The sequence below is a fragment of the Callithrix jacchus genome, chromosome 1, assembly GCF_049354715.1.
Source record: "Callithrix jacchus isolate 240 chromosome 1, calJac240_pri, whole genome shotgun sequence".
NCBI classification, from domain to species: Eukaryota; Metazoa; Chordata; class Mammalia; order Primates; family Cebidae; genus Callithrix; species Callithrix jacchus.
The window spans coordinates 115,073,907-115,089,891 of NC_133502.1; the positions used below are offsets into that span (position 1 = coordinate 115,073,907).

Consider the following 15,985-nt stretch of genomic DNA (forward strand, 5'->3'; position numbering starts at 1 on the left):
AAATATTTTATTATAAAAATCAATTTTGCTTAATGAAGTCTTCTGAGGGAGAAGATGTTTAAGATATTTTACTAGTACACTTTAAAACCATTTCATATCTAGGTATGCTCTGTCATCTCCAACTAGAGCAAAAAAGAATCATAAAAAATGGTAAGTTCAGCAATAAAAACTCCTTTTACTATTAGTTGGGAGAGAAACAAATGGGAATATTACTTTCAAAGTAATTACTAAGTTTTTTTATTGCACCATATTTTCTCAAAATCCAACCAAGGCATATCCCAAATCTTCCTATAAATCAAATACAATTTTTCTCTCAGAACATTTTTACGCATCAGGGAAAAAAAGGTGAGTTTAATTTTTCTGTCAGTTGAGGCTTCATATGTCAAACACATCTTACATTTCAACAAACCTTACTATCATACTGATGGAATATTCAAGGAGACATTAGTTCTTACTGCAAGTACTAGCTTGAAAAGGTGTATGCTGAATTACTGTGAGAGCACTTGTCTTCTAAAAATAGACTTTATTATCTCCAACCACAGTATATATATGTATAACTGCCTTGTCATTTTAACCAAATTTATGGCTTCCCATCAAACAGAGACTGTATCTTCCTTGAAGCCAAGTGGGGGTAGTGTCTTTTCCATCTTTTTATTTCTAATACTTAGCACAGTTCCTGGAATAGAGAGAGCCAGATGATCAAATGAATAAATTCATGAATTAATACAAATTGCTTCTCATAGACTGCATGGCTATCCTTGATGTGAAAGCAACATCCGACATTTCTAATTCTTTTAAATAAACCTTAAATTCAGCAGGCTAGGAGAAAATAATATTTAGAAACATTTTCCTTAAACTTGTCATTCATTCATTCCATCAACAAATTTGGACCAGTAGCAGTGGCTTCAGCCTGGAATCCCACCACTTTGGAAGCTGAGGTGGGAAGATTGCTTCAAGCCAAGAGTTCAAGACCGGCCTGGGCAATATAGCAAGACCCATTCTCAGCAAAAAATTAAAAAAAAAAAAAAAATTAGCTGGGCAAGGTGACTCATACTATAGTCACAGCAACTCAGGAGACTGAGGTGGGAAGATCCCTTGAGCTTAGGAGTGAGAGGTTACAGTGAGCTACAATCTCACCACTATATCCCAGCCTGGATGACAAAATGGTACCCTGTCTCTAAAAAACAAACAAAAAAACACAAATGCTTACTGAAAATGTCAGGTGCTGTGCTTACTGCCATGTGTACAGTCTGGAGCAAAACAAAGCCATGCCCTTATGGAACTTCTAGTCCAAACCATGCAAACTAACCCTGTTGTTTAGGATACAAGAAAATTTTCATCTAATTTTCGCTTAATTATACTCCCCTATCATTTATAACAGAACAACGTTCAAATTTCAAATATTTTGTGAATCCTACAATGGCCAAATAGTGGCATCTGGACCACGTGATTATTCAGTGGACATAGTAGCCTGACTTAAGAATTATAAAATTATGTATATTCCTAGCCTTAGAAAAATAATTGTCTGTGCCAAAAAATTCTGCTTCACAATTGGCGCAATGCCCTTTAATCAAATAATTTGAAATTAACTCTTAACAATAATAGTACATAGTAATACTAGTGATAACAATGATAATCACAACAACTCACACTTCCTGAGTGCCTAGAACTTTGCTAAAAGCTTCGTATCAATCATCTCTCATAATCATTCTCTTAAGTTTAGGAATAGGTCTTCTTATCTCCACTTGACAGAAACATACTGAAGCTTAGAGAGGTCAGGAAATATGCACATTGCCACAGAACAAATAGTGGAGTCAGGATTTAAACTCAAGTCTTTCTTTTTGCTGAACCTACCCTCATAACTATACCTTCTATCACTTCCTATGCCAATGCTGGTAACAGAAATAATAGGAAAAAGAAAAAAGCAAGAAAAGATTGTCTGTTAGATCTTTAAATATTTCAATGATATTTGAAATTCTTCTGCTTCTCCTAAAACATAAAACTAGTAATGTTATATTTTCATAAAAACCAAAAAACAGGTATAGATTTTTAGCTACTCTGTGACCTAGATGTCAGTATATAACCTAAGTATGACAGTATGACTCTAGTTTGACCTAGGCAGTTAAAGCAATTGATTACCTGTCCTATCTAATGTATAAGCATTGTGAAGAATATGGAAATGTGTATTAACGTAACAACAAGCATAAATGTAAGAGAGAGAAAAAAGGAACTAAAATTCCTAGACGTGTATACTAGCATAGCACCAATAAATGATCTTTAGCCTTTTAAAATAACTTGGTAATACCATTAAGTTTTCAAATTGTCATATCACCTTATTTCCATGTAAAAAGCTGTTTTTCAGTTCCTTGGATTAAGGACTATTTGAGAAGACACAAAAACTTATTTTCCAGTGTTCTTCAGCCTCCCTCCCCTTCACCATAGCCATGTACACATATAACAAACGCTTACTGAATTACTATGTGCTAGCACTACTCTAGATGCTGGGGATTCAGTAGTGATGGGAGAGCCAAACCAACTAGCTCAGCTTCAAAAGGATAGAAAGGGGAGAAGGAAGGAAATTAACATTCTTCAACAACTTTGTTATTACAGTTACTGGAATAGATGATTTAATACATGTCATTAACTTCCCCCAAACAACCCTAAAAGATAGCCAGGATCACCCCCAACCCTACGGATGGGAATTTACCATTCAGATTTGTGTAACATGTCTAAACCCATACAGGTAGGAAGCACTGGAAGGTTGATACAAATTCATGCTTATCTAGCTATAAAGAGCGACTCTCTTCATTGCCTCTGTAAGGTTGATACTAATTCATGTTTATCTAGCTATAAAGAGCATCTCTCTTCATTGTCTCTGTTTCACTCTGTCTCTGTTTGTACTTCCCTTTGCCTTGACTTTTTGACTCTCAGTGACACTCTTCATCCTACAGTGGCCACTGGAATAAGGATTACTTTGTTCACCATATGTAAAGTGAGACTCATTCCTACCCAAATAGTCTCTTACTGCATTGTGTCTACATAACCATATCTATAGATCCCTGTACATATGTACCTGTTCATGCTACAAATATCTCTTGGGTGTCCAATAAATGCCAGGAACATTTCTACATTTCTAGGCCATAGAAAACTGTAATGGAGCTTATACACAAAGGGGGAAGAGATATATAGAATAAAGTCTCAAGAAATAGAGTATAATATTACATAGTAAAAGTGTTATGAAGCAAATTAAATAGGTCATATACACACACTATATACATACTACATGTGCAAAACATGCATATATGCAAATATACCTCCCAAAAGAGTTTTTGTATAAATATTGATAGTTAATAACTAGCTTTATTAAAAGCCATCATGTTTTTATGAGCTCATAATTTTCTACCATATTTAATTTTCTAGTTGACTGGTAAATAATACATCTGCAGTTACCCACATAATTAAACAAATACATAAACAGAATCATGCATGTCAATACTTAGAAAGGTAGAAAATATCTGAAAACTGTAAATATTGATTTTCTGGTCCCACTCATGATTTATAACTTCATTTTTTAAAAAACAGCTCTTTTGGTATTTATGCTCCAAGAAATATAGTATCTCTTCTGGGAAAACCCAAACTATGATCAAATCTTAAACCAGAACACAGACATTATCAGACATGTGAGAAAAATCTCAAGAGTGCTATACTTATGACAAAAATCTATCAATTAACAAATAATCTACTGTGTTAAAGGGTGAAAATAATATTTATTTAATGCATGAATAAAGTTTAATAATCAAAGATAAAGTTCTAAGAAACAAAAAAGAAAGGCATGGAAATATTTTAGATACAAATTAAAATACAGCTCATTTTGAATGATGACAGATAAGAGTCTTGAAATGTTCTGACTATTCCCCACCTAGTAGTTAAAAAAAAAATCTTCCTATCTTTAATAAAATATATTAAGAATACTGGGATGTGTGTCATCATGGTTGTGTTTAATGTGGCATTAATTCACAAGTCATTGTTTTTTTAATAAGATATAATAAGTTACTTGCTCTTCTAAGGAGATATGTAATTAGGGCTTTGATAATTAAACTCTAGATGAGGCATTTGGTATATCTGTGCCCTAAATACCAATAAATTATGCATGCACAACTTTTAAAACTACATCTTAATTAGTAGCTTAAAATAAAACTAATTTGGAAAACCAGGATACTGAATTTTTAAAACCTGTTCAAATTTCATCAATGAAAGCCAACCATCTAGTTTTAAAGTATAAACATCAATTCTGTATGAATGACTGTGACTATTTGATAGATTAAGTGAAGTATTTTAGTAAACTCCTTTGTAATTTTCAGCTCACATAAAGATGGTCTAGGTTAACATAATCACACAATTTCTCACTTATTAGCTTTTTCTCCTTAGCCAATGAGTCATTTCCCAACTTCATTTTCTTTTACTACTACTCTTTTATTTCTACTCAATTCTGTCCTACCATTGTTTATACCCACCTGTACTGGTTATTTATGTGTCACTTGATTAGGCAAAGTATTTGGAGTGCCCAGATACGTGGTCAACTGTTATTTTCAACGTTACTGTAAGGGTGTTTCAGGTTGAGATTAACATTTAATTTAGTCACCAAGCGAAGCAGACTGCCTTCCCTAATGTGGGCGATCCTTAGTCAATCAGGTAAAAGACTGATGAGAACAATAAGGCTGAGCCTCGCCTGAGGAAGGATCTCCCCCTACCTTCAAACTGGGATATCAGCTTTTTCCTTCCTTTGCACTCTGAAACATCACCTCTTCCTAGGTCTCCAGCCTGCCAGCTACTGGACCAGAACTGCACATCAACTCTCCTGGGCCTCCAGCTGACAGACTTGGGAGACGTTGAGACTCATCAGCCTCATTAATAATGTCAGCTAATTTTTTTAAATAAAACTCTTCCTATATATTTATACATCCTGTTGGTTCTCTTTCTCCAAAGAACCCTAAAATACTGCCTACACCTACCATCAATACTTAGTGATTTCCTACCTAAGCCACTTTGCTCATGAAGCTTCTAGTTTCTACTTCTCTCTCATGTTAGCTCTATCTCATAGAATCCTAAATATTCTTCATGCCTTAACCCAGCTGTCTGCTCACTCTCATAGTGTACCACCCTTGTAGTATTTTGCACACTTTGCACCCATGGTACTTGAGCATTTTTCATTTCCCGTCATGCTTGTCTGTGGATTTGTCAGTTGAAAGAACACTGTTCTTCCAGGATAACATCTTGTATATAAAATAAATACCTGAAGGGTTGAAATCCATTGTCACATGTAATGCAGCAGGGGTCATTTCAGGCTTGGCAAAACCCAAAGAAAATCTTAGCTACATGACCAAGAACAAATCATTTCAAACTCTCTAGACCTTGGTTTCTTACATCAAAAAATAAGGGGTGAGCCTAGGTGAACACCAAGTTCCCTTTGAGCTCAACATTGCTATGATTCCATTAACTTAGGCAGCAGTAAACACTTTATATTCATTTCAAAATTATTAAAAATATTTAATATGAAGTCAAAAGAAGAAAAACTGTTCTTTCTTGAATGCAATGATTTACGAGTGTACTTGTTTTAAACTTCTGAGCCCTTTTTAGACATGATCTCAGTGTGGAAAAATAAGTCACAGTTCCAAGGAAGGAGCATGCATGACCAATGTAATAGTCCTCAGAAGGTAGATCAGAAGGAAAATGAACAGCCGCTCCTCACACATACACCTTCTCCCCCAAAGTTTGAGTCTTAATGTTCCCCCTTACCAGCGTCTCCCATAGACTATCCACATGGGTTTCTGCCTTTGTGACCACTGATACCCAAAGAGTCACTGTTCTTAAATTCTAAAGATTATACCAAAGGAAGTCAGGAGTGTTCTGTTCATTTAAAGTGGCTCTGCCCACCACTGCCTTTTTCCAGCATGGAAATGCGTTACCCAGGAAGACTTTATCGTGTTGGTATCAATTTATTACAAATACTCAACTATTTTATAAGCCTCCTCAAGTAATCTTCAGTCAGTAACACAACTGTCAGCACGTTTCTTCTGTGTTGGCCACCCTTCCTTTTGTTTCAGCCTTTCATAAAAATCCTTTTGTGTGACAGTCAAGCAGCTGTGCTTTGTTCTTCAATGTTCCTAGCCTGGATCTCCAGCCGAGACCACTTTATAACATAATCGGCAAAGTACCGTTTTCACAGCGGGGACAACTGTGTTCATCTTCAAAAAGAGGCATTAATAAAATGAGACTGTAATGAACATGCTAATTCGGATCACAGGGTACTGCACAATGGCAGAGATAGTTGTCTGCCTTCTCCCTCAAAGACTGTAAAAGTTGTATGTTTTTTTTTTAAACAACTGCTATAATGGCTTAGATTTTTTAAAACAGACATATTATGCAAACATTTCTCTCTATTTCCCATTGCAGTGCCTTCTCTGTCTCATCCAACTGCTGTGTGTTTTACTATCTCAGGAACAGTCACCTTCAGGGAACAAATTTTTCCATCTTGCAAGAACTGACTTGCTGAAATAGGCATGTCAGTGAATCATGGAAAGCAGGATAGGGGTGATCTGACTGATCTGACTGATCCAAGGCCTTCCCAATGCCAATCAGGCAAAAAAAAAAAAACAAGAAAGTTAACAGATTTGCTTAAGATGCCACAGCTATTTTGTAACAGAGCTAGAGTGGGAATTCAAATTTCCCAAGACCTAGACTTGGGTACTTCACATATTATCTTTTGTCCTAATGGTGATCATTCACAAATGATATGTTTGTATGTTAGAGTGGATACTCACACATAAGTATCACTTGATGCAGTATATTTGCTAAACTAGGTAATTAAAATGGCTCATATCTGGTAAACTAGCATTTTTAGATAATAACTGTACTGTAGATATGGCCTATGAACAAGCTAGTTCCCTATAAATAGATAAGAGCAGCAATGTTATGTATCATACCCTGTTCTGTTGTGCTAGCAGTGGTGGTGGTTTGGGGCTGTGCTATTTGAGAGCAGCCCAGTCTAAAAATAATCTAAGATTTTTTTTAAATGACCCATTATATGCTGTTTGAGATAACAGCAAAATATGTATTTTCTGATTACTCTCCTAAAAATATTTTAAGTTCAAGAAATATAATAACATTTAGTCAGATGTTTAGATTCAAAGTTGATTAAATTGTTCTAGCCTTGTCTTAGAGAACAGGAGGTTTGTAAGCAAGAAGAAATAACTATTGATGTCTTCCTCTTGCCCCAAAGAGGTAGGTACCCCTGAACTGTTACTAGAAAGAAAAGTCTATGGACGGTGATATCTAATTTTCCCGGCCTAGTGACTGATAATGTGTATCAGAGAGAATATTTTCATCCTCAGTTATCACTGCATAAATTTGTATTACATGGTTTCCTGCTGATACATTTAGTCGGGAAGAAATTGTGACCAGTAAACTAAAGAAACAGACAGAACCAATTCCATTTGGATGATAATCCCTGCTCTTACAGCACTCTCTCTGGTCCTGTGCCTGTTCTTCACTGAAAGCCTGATAGCTAATTCACTGTACTTAGCAGCATTCCACAATTAGTTAACATACAGCCTTAATAGCCTCAGTGCTTCCTAAGGCCTTCACTTACAGTTCTGCTTTGGACGCAAAAACATACATATAACAGATATACTCAGCCTCCTAAAGTCTTTTATAATTAGGGAGTCAGTATTTGCTTGTGTTTCCATAGCCAAGACAACTAAAGAAAATTAAAATGACTTGGAAGACATAAGCCATACATTCACCTCATTCTTCTCCTACTTCTTTTTCCATGAACCACACCCTATGGTGTAAATGCTTAATTCCCCAAATATCTTATTTTGGGGCACATTCAGCCTGAACTTGGGGTTATCCTTCCTAACTGAAACACAGTTTTTGAGAGTAAGGCTAATTTGAAACAAGCTACACAAAGTTTTTCCTGAAATGCTCCCTTCATGGCACATGGGTGGTCAGAGTATTATCTCAACATCTTCTTCATTAACCATGCAGGTCAGATGTTTGAATCTCCAATTAATTAGTTTCTCCAGTAGCTTGCGTAACATAAATGAGTGATCTTCATCCAGTTAATTTAGACAAAACCCATTATGACAGTTGGCACATTTTTGGCATTTGTCAGTAAAGTGGGGAAAAAGTAAATGACCCATGTGGACAAAATGGGAATCTAATGAGGGCCATTGGATGAAAAGTGCAAAGTGGCCTTCATCTACTGCAGAACAGAGTGCCTGAGTGTCTGCCAACATGATTTGCAAGAGACACTGAACTAAAATGTCGCGAAGCTCCTCAACTGTGGTATAAACCTTCACACTCATTTATTTAGCTATTCATGATATTCAGAGTCTATGAATGTCAGTTTACACTGGAATGTTATTAAAGACTACTATTAATAGAATTAACAATATTTAGAAGTTTTAAGCAAACAGTGACTCTAGGAAACAAAAATAATTTCCATGCCTATTTATTTTATCCTAAAAGGATATATAAAAGTATTCTATTTTAAAACTATGTTTAGACTACTTTTCTGTTATCCAAAATATTTTGAGCTTTTCTCATGAAAGCTCTAAAACTGCTAAATGTAATCTTTAAAAAAAAGGGTTAACAACTCAAATCATAAATTTTCATATAAATGTACTTATATATGACAGATGTTCACACAGAAGGTTGAGATCATATTAAAAATTTTTGATGCATTTGTTTTATATGGGGATTAGCTGTGTAAAAGCATAGGAGATGATGAAACTCCAGCTAGCTGAGAGGTAGAAAAACATTAATCCATGTGAATTTCTAAGTAAAGTGATATATCTTCCTCCAACTTTTTGTTAATGTCTTCATCAGATGCATAAAGGCAGGTCAACCACATGACCACCACTATTTCCTTTTAAGGAATTCAAAGGATTTGGAAAGTGAAAAAACTCAAAAACATTTCTAATAAGTTTTATTTTATTGTATCTTTGTAATACACTTTCTATATGATAGCACAGATTCTAAACTAGGTAAATGAATGGAGATTAAAATTTTCAGGCTGGGCGAGGTGGCTTACACCTGTAATTGTGGCACTTTGGGAGGCTTAGGCGGGCAGATCATTTGAGGTCAGGAGTTTGAGACCTGTCTGGCCAACATGGTGAAAGCCGGTTTCTACTAAAAACACTAAAATTAGCTGGGCATGGTGAGTGCCTGTAACCCCAGATACTAGGGAGGCTGAGGCAGACACATTGCTTAAACTCAAGGGGTGGGGGTTGCAGGGAGCCAAGATAGCACCACTGCACTTCAGCCTGGGCAACAGAGCAAGACTGTCTAAAAATTTAAAAAAAAAAAAAAAAAAACGAAGTAGATGAAAAAATGAGCCAGGTGCCTCAAATATGAACAACTGAAAAATGACTACAATTTTCAGACAAGCTGATGTGAAATATGTATGTATATTCACAAATATGTATACTTTCCACAGTGCATATTATAGCACATACAAACATAGTCTCTAAGATTCCTAACAGTTCTAAAATCTAATTTCTAACTCCTGTTCCTTTTTCCCTAATGTCTTACTCTTGCCAATTATTAGACCATTCCTTCCCTTAACTTTTTAAATATTTTAAATAGATTATTTTAAAACCCCATTCATATAGTTCAATTACTTGTAGGTCACAGACTATGATGTCCACCCTCAATGCCTGGGTTTACTGTTGCTCATTGGTGGCAGCTGACTTGATTGCTTTAGAATTGGTGCTTCTTAGCCCATCTGGGTATCAATGATCTTCTCTAGGGTTGTGTGCCTGGAATGTCTCTATGGGGTGAGTGCTATCACAGGTGTCTGTTACATACTCTATGGGATTCACCGTTTGTACCAGCTTTTATTTTAAACTATTTGGTCCTGAGTATTGCACAGTAGGAATAGTGCTAGAAGTCTCACCTGTATGTGGAAAGTCGATCTAGTCCCTCTTACTCCCAACTTATTTTATATTTGTATGGATCTTGCTGAAGTATTAAAACTCCAGCACTAAAGCATATGGTCCATTTGGTTATCTCGGGTTATTATATTACAACTGTCTTTTCTGTGGGAAATCCCTCCTTGTTTTTAGCACCTGGAAATTTCTATTTCTTGTTTGCAAGCCTAACTATGCTTTTAATTTTATTTTCAGATACTTTGCCAACATTTCTACATGTTGGTCAGGGAATGGGGAACGTTCTGCAACTTGGCTTGTTGTAACAGCCAGAAATGTAGCTCAAATCTGACTTGTTTTAAAGCAGCATCTGTTACATGCTTTTAAAAGATATACATCCAATTGTCAATATTTACCTGCAACTTAATAAGGTGTTCATATTACTTCAAACATATTTAAGGAAGTATATGTAAATAATCTCATTTCCTCAGCCTCCTGAATTAACTAATTTTCTTCTTAGATAGCGTGTGTGTGTGTGTGTGTGTGTGTGTGTGTGTGTGTGTGTTTAGTTTTAAAACCACCAGGTAAATTTGGCCTTCATTACCAATTACTGCTGGCCTTCAAATAAGTAAGTTCTTGACAATGTCAATAGGGTGTACCTCCTTGAGAGAAACCAAGATGTTTATAAAATCAAACTTTCTTATGTTACAAAAGATACAAAGTAAATCCATCCCTCCATGTGAAAACAAATGAAATAGAGGGGAAATATACTTAAACTATGTAAGTTCCTCTATGATTCTGACCCTTTTCTTTCCAATTTCCTTCATCTTAGGAAAGTCTATTCTCCTAAATTCTAGAATAGAGCAAAATACAACAAAACAAAGCAAAAATGAGTTGTGTGAGGGAGAGAAAGAGATAAAAGCACAAAAGAGCTAATCTGGAAATGTCAACAGCTAGGTGCCTAATTGGGAATGTTCGTATTTCTATACAGAAGCCTGAATTAGAGACATACAGCACAGTCTTCATCACTAGCCTTTACTCTCCAGCACTCCCATTGCAAAGGAAGTCTACAAAGTGAACACACTGTACTGGAGGTTTGGCAACTCACCCCGTGTTTTGTCAAATTGTGTAAGCAACATTGTTAGAAAGAAAAAGGGATCTGTCAGCCCAGTTATTTACATCAATACATGTTGGTTCAAGAAAGGTAACAGACACACAAAAAACATACTTTTTCACATAAGACAGATGTGTTTCTTTTACTTGGTTGTGACCAATTGCTTAAGGAAAGCTCACCTTTAGGCTAATTTTGCAAATATCAATGTCAGCTGTGGTAGTTTGTAAAAACGTAGCTGCTGAACGTGATATGAAAAATCCATGCACAAGTAATGCCAACATACAAAAAGAGTACCATATCCTGTTTCCTTTCTAAATGCTCTGCCAAAATCAAAACAGTATCTGGCATTTGAAATCAATGCTTTTCTTGGCTTTTTACCTCTGATTTCCCCCGGAGCTCTAGTTCCATCAAAACCCGTAACTAGAGAAGGGATCCACGGTCTAATTAAAGTTCAACTCTTATAAACATTTTATTTAACTGCATTTCCCACTTACGCATCATCACAATGCTAATCTTTTTAATGATGCTACAAAAGAGATGAGAGAGTTGCAACAATGACACAAACAACAACCTTCACTTGAGCACTTACCCCGTAAAACAGTGAGTCTGGTGGATACACTTATTTCTCCCACATTATTTGAGGCCACACATTCATAAATGGCCTCATCCCTCGGAGTCCGTAAGGGTTGTATTCTGAGAACTGATCCAGACCCATCGTCAAACTCTATTACCTATTAGAGGAAATAATAGCTGTCACAGGTGTTGTTACAATTGTCTACCTCTCAGCTAAACCTCTCAATGCAGTGTTAGACGGGCCATTAGGCTCAGAATAAACTAGGAATCATTCTAAATCTGAATTTTGATATAGTGGTGAAAACATATCTGGTCTAATTTAATGAATCTTTTACTAAACAAGGAGAAAGACATGCAACTACATATGCAAAACGTGGAGATATTTAGTCCCAACTAAAAACTCCCAGGGTTTACTCACTAAAACATTTCATTATGTGCATCTAGGCCAATTTGATTCTATTAATTTTGCAAGAGGCTTGAAGCTATGATGGCTAAACTTCTCAAATTATTCTTTCTCTGACAGCACATATACAAATGTGGATTCATTCAATAATGAGACTATAAGGCAAAGAATTAATGCACGCCACCACAGATAGCTCTGCTGGTTTAAACTCTCATCCTGAACAGTATAGGTGGGCAAACCATGAAGAGAAACTGCATAAATCTAGTACTTAGGCAGCCGAGACAGCTTTCACAACCCAAAAGCCTGATGGCATGAATTAATTTTGCCATAAATCATTCCAGTATTTATTCTAGCTTAGCATTTTCTGCATTTGTAGAGCATTCTTGCTGTAAAACGGAGGCTTGCTTCACCAGGCAGAAAATTAATGTCCTAAACACTAAGCCTGAATTCACCATCATTAGGAACTCTTCTGTGAAACAGTTTACTGACACTGATAATCCTAGATACTCGTTAGCTAATTCAAGTACCACTTAAAAAGAAAAAAGATGATTATTATGATACTAACAAATATAATACAATACTGTGGAGTCCACTAGCTATCTTTTCTGTAACTGTGCTGCATTCCTTCAGCTGTTCACTGAATTGTGCCTTTTTTTGCTTGTATTTCACTGTGAATATTCCCATGTGCCTAAATTATGAATAAACTGAGATTGCCTTATAAATATATTTATGGGATGCTTAATTCCCGATTTTGTGTGTGTGTGTATGTTAACATAGAGAGAAGGGACATTACTATTTTCAAAATATATCCACTTCAATCTTTGTGCATTTCATTTTTGTCCAAATTCACAAAAAAAATCCAAAATGGCTCATTTCCCAATGTACCACAATTTATTTTTGACTCTATTAAACATACATTTTTAAACAAATCTATGCATCTTAAAAAAGAAACGTTTCATAGTTTCATATTGGATGCTTTGTTAAGTATTTCATAATTTTAAAAAAGTTATTTATGAACATTTCATGATTTAGTATAGGAAAAGGTTTAAGCAACTACAAAACCATTTAAATGTTGATTAATTTATCAATAAATGTCATTGTATGTTTAGGTTTGTGAACTATTTCCTAGATTCAAACCTACCCCATTACAACATACACTATACCACACATTACAAGCCAGTGATATATTTTCCAGTTAGAAAGTAACCAGTATTGATTTCATGTCTGCCATGGACCAGACACCCCATTTAACACTGGGGACAGAAGATGGAGCAAAAACAGTCACCGTCTACTACTCTCATGGGCCATATAGACTAGTGAAACCAAATATATACACACACTGTTAAAGACAGTAAAGATTTCCAACCCAGAACTTGATACAGTTTGATAAGGCTGCTTTGTGTAAAAAATAATTCATTTACTCCAGAGATGTTTCTATGACTCCTGTCAGGAATTATGTACTGAGGATAAATCAGTACATAATTTTGAAAGATTTAGTATTAAATTTTTGTTACATGATTTTGTCAGGAGCCATTGTCATTAGCAAGCAGGATGTCAAACTTTTCTTTAACAAAAAATTAACTTTAACAGTTTTAAAATGTGCAGCAAAGATGCATGCATACATCATTCTCTACATGTCATAGGAAACACTTTCTAAATATTTAAAATATTTTTACATTTAAATAAATTATATTTCAATAATCAAGTGATTTTTCAGACATAATTTTAAACTTCTCACTTGTAAACTACAATCCACATTTCCAATTTCACCACTGTAATTAATTAGGTTTTCTACACATTTGAACCCCTGATCATCCTGTGAGTTCCTATGAAAATAAGTAAGATAAATTTTTTTCTGAATTTTGTAGTTGCTGTATTTCTTTTAACTTAGAAATTGCCTTTAATCCGCCAAACTGCAAATTAGGTTACAAAGGAGATTAGAAACTCAGGTAAAAGGCATGTGTGTTTCACAATGTCAGGCAGTGTCGGGGTATTGGTAGCCCCTAAAATTAAAGCTATACTTTTCATGTCTTAAATAATGCGCATGCTATTGTGTAGCTTTCTGTACAGCTTATTGCCTATATTTATCTTCCAGCATGAGCAAATTTCTAAACCATAAGCCTTCTCACAAACACTCAAAAAAAGAATCTCTGATTTATATTTCACCACCTTCAGTGCACTGAGCTCTCTTGAATAAAGAAAATCAACTTCTTCAATAGGCTCTGCAATATCAACCTGTTTGGGTATGTTTCTTTCAGAGTAATGCAGTACTTTAAAACACTGGAACAAATTTTTCATTCTATTTCACACTACTTGTAAAACACAGGTGTGAGGGGCAGTGGACAACTTCATTTGTTGCTCAGCATCCATTCCCATTCTTCTTGGTAATGGGGATTTAAATTTCCTTTGGAGAAACACTGCTCTTTCATTCTAAGCCATGGGATTGGATGGAACTGTCTTCATTCCCCGTACAGAGGTAGATTCCGACTGGCTTAAATCAAGAAGGCTACACTGTCCACCTATCCACACAAATTGGCTCAGGGATGAACAAGTAACTTAATAGGAGCCAATGGGATGAGAGGTTTCTGGAGGAGACGAGCTTTCATGCATCCAACAGACATGGTCCTTTAAGGATGCAGAGCTCCATGTATGAAACTGACTGACAGATCCTAGGAATACCACTGAGCCCTTGCACAAGTAGAAACAAAAAATCAGTCCTTGAACTCCCCAATTTCCTTTGTTAAAAAGCCATTTAGAGTTACATCTTCCATCATTTGCAATGTAAGGAACGCCATATTTCAGTGACGCCTTATGTCAGAATAAAGCAAGCAAGTAACATACAAACCAAAGATAGAGCAGATAGATACATTCTTCCCTCAGAGAAACAGAACAATGGACCTAATACCTCAAATCTCTGATTGCTGACTTTCTTTCCTTTTTTGTTCCAGACAATTTTAGGTCTTGGGTCTCCCGTAGCTTGGCAGATGAAAGAGGCAACTCCGCCAGAGACCCCTGTCTGATCAACGGGTGTTCGTGTAAACCTTGGAGGTGCTGAAATAAAAAAAAAAAATCAACATCATAGTTAAATCAAAACGGAAATACAGACTATCATCGTACTGCCACTGCTCTCCCCACCACCATCAAACACACTGCCATCAGGACATACATTTTAAAAATGTACCATGGAATTAAAAAATTAGAAAAGCACCTTTTACTTTTGAGGGTAGTTTAAAGGGGAAGGAGGTAACTTTCTGGTCAAGTTATCTGTTAGTGCTTTTATTGCTGAAATCTGTATTAAGCTAGAGATCCAATAACATCCGAAAAGCAACATCACACATTAATTTTTATTACCAGTATAAAAAAAATCCAATTTGTCCTCTGTAACAGAATGAGCTCATCAATCAAAGTGAGTAAAATTTTAGCGCTTGCTTTGATGCCACTATCAGGCCACTGCCAGAAAGCAGCGCTGCCACTGCTGAGCTATTACAATTAGGGACATTTAAGAGAAATGCTAGGAAATTTTAAAGAGACAAGAAATAGAGCCCTGAATTAGAAAGTTTGGCAAGAAACAGAAATAGGAGAAAATGGTAAAGTGACTCTCTAACCCAGATACTGTGAGCTGTCTTGCTTGAAACTTAGCTCCAAAATTTGCGTAAAAGATGATTCAGGAAGCCTCTAAAGTCATAGCAAAGCAAAGAATTTTTTAAAAGAAGGATACAGGATCAAAGATTACTAAGGCTAGAAGGATAAACATTGGAAGCTTGTTTAACATCCTCCATCTCCTTTAAATGTTCCTGATGTTCTTCTTCTCCCCTTAAAAACTTATTTATTTTTCATCTTGTATTTCAAGATCTAGATATCTATCATACAAGAAAGATATAAAATGTAAATAACTATTTATGCACAAATGTATTCATCATATTGTACCATTGGTTTAGTACAAGTGTAAGTAGTCGAAACATTAAA

At 35.6% G+C, this 15,985-nt stretch overlaps 1 protein-coding gene across 50 annotated transcripts in view; it reads right to left on the minus strand.

The window, feature by feature from the left end:
* Nucleotides 1-15,985, minus strand: part of PTPRD (protein tyrosine phosphatase receptor type D) — a 2,336,513-nt gene that overhangs the window by 309,374 nt on the left and 2,011,154 nt on the right. For all 50 annotated transcript variants that reach the window (XM_078368970.1, XM_035293431.3, XM_078368938.1 and 47 more), the window contains 2 exons: nt 14,925-15,070; nt 11,633-11,774 (listed from right to left, as the gene is read on the minus strand). In XM_078368970.1, coding sequence (XP_078225096.1) covers nt 11,633-11,774; nt 14,925-15,070 — 288 coding nt within the window. The remainder of the gene's footprint in view (nt 1-11,632; nt 11,775-14,924; nt 15,071-15,985) is intronic.